The sequence below is a fragment of the Osmia lignaria genome, unplaced genomic scaffold, assembly GCF_051020975.1.
Source record: "Osmia lignaria lignaria isolate PbOS001 unplaced genomic scaffold, iyOsmLign1 scaffold0035, whole genome shotgun sequence".
NCBI lineage: Eukaryota > Metazoa > Arthropoda > Insecta > Hymenoptera > Megachilidae > Osmia > Osmia lignaria.
Genome location: NW_027478176.1, coordinates 10,631 through 15,702, shown reverse-complemented (window position 1 = coordinate 15,702; position 5,072 = coordinate 10,631). Strand labels below are relative to the sequence as shown.

General features: G+C 48.6%; 1 protein-coding gene across 1 annotated transcript; it reads left to right on the top strand.

The window, feature by feature from the left end:
- Positions 1 to 1,516: 1,516 nt before the first annotated feature.
- LOC143306711 (uncharacterized) lies at positions 1,517 to 2,702 on the top strand. Its single transcript, XM_076693087.1, has one exon. The coding sequence runs from the start codon at positions 1,528 to 1,530 to the stop codon at positions 2,698 to 2,700; it is 1,173 nt and encodes a 390-aa protein (XP_076549202.1). The 5' UTR covers positions 1,517 to 1,527; the 3' UTR covers positions 2,701 to 2,702.
- Positions 2,703 to 5,072: the final 2,370 nt, after the last annotated feature.

The window sequence follows — 5,072 nt, the reverse complement described above, 5'->3', positions numbered from 1 at the left end:
GCGCGATCACCCGATGAGTGGGAAAGTCCTCCGGTTCCTGATCGTGGCCGAAGAGAAAGTTTCCTGGCCTCGCTAATGGCAGGCAGGTGAAGTAGGGGCGCGATCACCCGTTGAGCAGGAGCTCCGGTTCCTGGTCGTGGCCGAAGAAAAATCCTGCGCATAAACCGTGCAGGTTAAAATATCCTACCGCTTGATCGGAGGTGTTACGGCGTGGCTCCTCAATCCCCTGTGGTGCCTAGCGCATAGCGGATTGAGGGTAGACGAAAGCAAACATGAAAGCTTGGGAGCTAAAGCGCCGTCGCGGCTATCGCCGGTACAACTGGGATATCCTCAACGGATGAAAGGGTACCGGCGGCCTACGTCAGGGGAGAGGTTTTTAGTGGGTAGTATATCAGGCCGCGGATGCCCCTTCTGGGCGCCGCAGGGTCGCCCCTTCCGGGCTGTGACCGTTATCATTTGTGCCCACCCTTTAGGGTTGGGCTATCAGGTTGCCCCTTCTGGGTTGCCTCTTTGGGTTTGCCCTCACCAACGGGAGCCAGGCCCCCCTTCAGGGGATATGAGTCCCACACTGCCCGGGCCCCCTCTAGCCGAATAGTGCGACAAGGGGATAACCTGCGCGTGCGTAAAAGCATTTTCCTCTTCTATCAAAACAAAAAAAAAAAAAAAAAAAAAAGGGTTAGGTTAGGGTTAGGGTTAGGTTAGGTTAGGGTTAGGGTTAGGTTAGGGTTAGGTTAGGGTTAGGGTTAGGTTTAGGTTAGGGTTGGGTTAGGGTTAGGTTAGGGTTACGGTTAGGGTTAGGTTAGGGTTAGGTTAGGTTAGGTACGCAAAAGGACTATTCTATAAAAAATAAATATGGACAACACAAAATCGAAATATAAAGGTTACGGTGCAGGAGTGCTCGGAAGCTCCAGTACCGGCGCGGTTGGGGGTGTGTGTACAGGCCCCACCGCGTCGTTATCCGACGACTGTGCATCACAGACGGCAGACCGCCAGGCCGCTGTGACTGTAAAAGCTACTGGCGAAGAAATGGACGGATGGTTGAGTGCGGCTGGAAAGGACGAGGTCTTCTCCAGAAAACCAAGGCTGTCGCGATCACCAATCGGTATGGGCAGATATAGTATGGATACGGTAAATCAGCTAGGTTGTTTGGACTCGGTGGATCTCACCGGCGACGAGGAAGAAGCTATCCCCCAAGTAGCTACGTCGACAAACAAGAGAAAAGGAAAGCCCAGTAATAAGGTAATGACGGTGGAGGAGAAGCTCGACGTCAGCATCAATATGATATCGAGGATGCTAGAAGTGATCAAGGATCACAACATGGTGATTAAAGAGCATATTTTAAAGAATAAAAGTGTGGCCCCGGAAATAAGGGATGCGTTCATATCTATGGGATGTTGCCTAGAGGACGTGACGGATGCGGTGGATGGCATGAAGGAAGTCCAGACCGAGCAAAAGATGAAGACGAGAGTAGGTAAAGGTAAAGGTATAACAAAGAGCACAGATATACTTACCAGTGAGGAGGAGGCGATGGTTCCCGGGATGAAGACGACGGGGACGGACCATGATGAGGTTCCTGTTCCTGTACCTGAAAAAGAAAAAGAAAAGAAGAGACAGTATAAGGATATGGCGACTCAGACAGCGGATGAACGGGATATGGATTTCCCACCCTTACTGACCAGCCGACACAAGAGGAAGGAGATCACCCCACCTACGGAGAATGCGGGGAAAAAGACGAGGTTTTTCCTGTCAAGCACGGAAGGAACACCGGAGGGAAATACGAGGAGGAGGAAGGGAGAGGATGAAACCCCAAGGGAAGATAGGGGGCCCAGTGACCAGGAATGGGAATTGGTGCAGGCCAGGAGGAGAAGAAACGATAAAGAAAGGAATAAAGACAGAGGGGAAGAGGAAAGAAAAAAGATGGACGGGAAGTCAAGAGGGGACAGTGTGGGGGTAAAAGGTACTCCAAAAAGAAGACCTGGGCCGGCAAAGCCTCAAGCTATAGCGGTGAGATTCAAAAAGGACACGTCTTTTGCAGATATACTGAGGAAAGTCAAAGGGGCGGCTGGCTCCTCCCCTGAGGGGGTGAAGACAGTCAAACAAACTAGGGCGGGAAATCTTTTAATAGAATTTACCCCCGGTGCGGATCTAGATGGTTTCAAGAGGAAAATAGACGGTAAACTAGGACCGGACGTGGAGGTAGCTAGGCTACAACAAAAGATAGACGTGGAACTGAGAGGAATTGACCCCTCTGTGGAAAAAGAGGATGTGGTAGAGGCGCTCAGTAAAGAACTGGGGCACGAGGCCTCAGATATAAGGATAAAGGTCCTACGTGTAGACCCAAGACTAAATAAGATTGCGGTGATAGAGGGCCCTGCGACGGACATGGTCAAATTGATAAGAAAGGGAAGGATAAAGATAGGGTGGACCATCGTCCTGGTAAAGGAGATCCCACGCCTACTTCGCTGTTTCAGATGCCATGAATTAGGACATGTGGCCACAAACTGCAAAAGTAGTAAAGAAGGGGGGGGCTTTTGCAGGAAATGCGGAGAGTTGGGACATCAGATGAGGGAATGCGGCAAAGCGCCTAGATGTAGGCTCTGTGTAGCGGACAAGCTACCGGAAGAAATGGTTGGCCATGTGGCAGCTTCAGTAAGGTGCCAGAGATATAAGGATGCCCTAAAAATCAAAAGGCAAAGTTAGAATCCTACAAATAAACGCGAACCATTGCAGAACTGCTCAGGACCTATTAATAACTACCGCGGACATATATGAAGTGGACGTAGTGGTAGTGTCGGAACCATACCGTGTGCCGGAAAACTGGTTTGTGGACAACACAGGCAGGGCAGCAATATTCATTACAACCAAGGGAATAATTGCGGGAAAAAACATTTCCCTAATTGGAAGTGGGAATGGTTTTGTGATCATCAAATATAACAATATGTACATAGTTAGTGTGTATGCATCACCAAACGGCACCGCACAAGACTACGAAGATCTGCTGGACTCGCTGGCTGAAGAAATAAAGAACCTAAATAACAGCACAGATGAGAAAATCATTATGGGAGATTTCAATGCAAAATCCCCCCTGTGGGGCGCGGATATATGGTGTAACCGGGGGAGAAAGTTATTTGAGTTTTGCAACATGGTAGATCTCTTCCCGGTAGTTACGAAGGGAGGAGCGACATGCGACCGCGGACGAGGCACAAAAATTGACATCATGTCCTGCAATAAAAAAGCCCTACAGGAGTTGGCAGAATCTGTGGTCGTGGAAGACTACTCGGCGTCCGACCACAAGTACATAGTCCATACTTTCCAGCGGGTCCAGTCTAAAGGAGCAAGTGCAGCACCATTTGAGCTAGGAAAAGGCAAGCTCGATGAAGAAGGTTTCGTGGAAGCCTTTGTAAAGAAATATGGTGATGAAAACTTTGTTAAACGGCCACGTACGTATACCACATTGGAAGTGGACAAGTTCATAGAGGAGGTAAACAGGTTAGTAAACCGGTACACTAGATATGGTGGATTCAAAAACGGACGCACGCCGGTTCCATGGTGGAATGAGGATGTAGCGGAGAAAAGAAAGATAGCGCAAAAAGCCAGGAGGAGGCTGACGAGAGATAGGGCTGGAATGGACCAAGAAGCTATAGAGGAATCGAAAAGGATGTACAAGAAGTGTAAATTGGATCTTAACACAGAGATTAGAAGGGCAAAGAGAAACAGCTGGGCCAACTTGCTACAGGAGGTAGATAAGGACATATGGGGAAGGCCCTATAGGTTAATCATGAGGACAGTTAAGGGCAAAACGACTAAGCCAGACATATTAACCCCCGAAGAGGTGGACGGGGTGGTATCAGAACTGTTTATCTTAAGACCGAGTTGGGGGGATATATTAAGCAATGCAGGCGACGATATTGTAGAAGAGACACAGAGGGGGGGACAGGATCAAGGGGAACCCACACCATCCGTATATCACGTGTATATTACACAAGAGGATGTATTCAAGATAGCGAAAAAGATGTCGGCAAAAAAGGCACCGGGACCGGATGGTATTACGTCAGCGGCAGCCAAAAAGATTGGGCTAAACGCTTCGCGATGGCTAGCATATATCTTTAATATATGCTACAGTAGAGGGTATTGGCCTACCGAGTGGAAGACCGGTAGACTGGTACTACTGCCAAAGGGGAAAACAACAAACGCCTCGGAAAAGGCATATAGGCCGTTGACAATAATTTCCTGCATTGCTAAGATTTTTGAACATGCGGTTAAAGATAGACTGCTAATGGCACTGGAGGGAAATGATTTTGCCCCAAACCAGTTCGGGTTCCGCAAGGGGAAATCCACCATGGATGCGATGAAATTGGTCATGGAGCATTGCCGGAAGGCAAGAGAGTACGGGCGGCATTGTCTTCTTGTGCTACTGGACGTTAAAAATGCCTTCAACACAGTCAGGTGGGACAGCATCGTAAGAAACTTGAAGGAAAGAGGTTTCCCGCCAGAACTGATCAATATCGTGCATAGCTACCTACAGGACCGCTGGATTATCTTTAATGGAAAAGACAAAGAGCTGAGATACCAGGTATTTGGAGGGGTACCACAGGGGTCGGTGATAGGCCCGTTGTTATGGAACGTGGTATACGACGGCCTACTGAGGATGAATACAAGGGGAAATGTTCACTTGGTAGGATACGCCGATGATATAGGAATAGTTGTGGTAGACCATGACATAGGAGAAATAAAGAGAGTGGTGGAACTAACAATAAGAGACATGGCAACATGGTATGAGAAGGAGGGATTAAGCCTGGCTCATCATAAGACGGAGGCGATCCTGCTGACCGGCAGAAAGGTGGCTGGGGGGCTGAAAATCAAATGCGGGCAAGTGGACATAAAAACGGCAAAAGCAGTTAAATATCTAGGTGTCACACTTGAAATGAATAGGGTGTTTAAAAAACACATAATTACAGTGTGCAACAAGGCTCTGAAATTCGCGAACTCGCTGGCACTGCTGATGCCGAACACGCGGGGTGCGGGATATGCAGCCAGAAAGCTGTACTACAGAGTCATCGAGTCGGTGATAT

Bases quoted from the DNA above. Each gene is read 5' to 3' on its own strand.
- LOC143306711 (XM_076693087.1), top strand. From the start codon at position 1,528: ATGGTTCCCGGGATGAAGACGACGGGGACGGACCATGATGAGGTTCCT.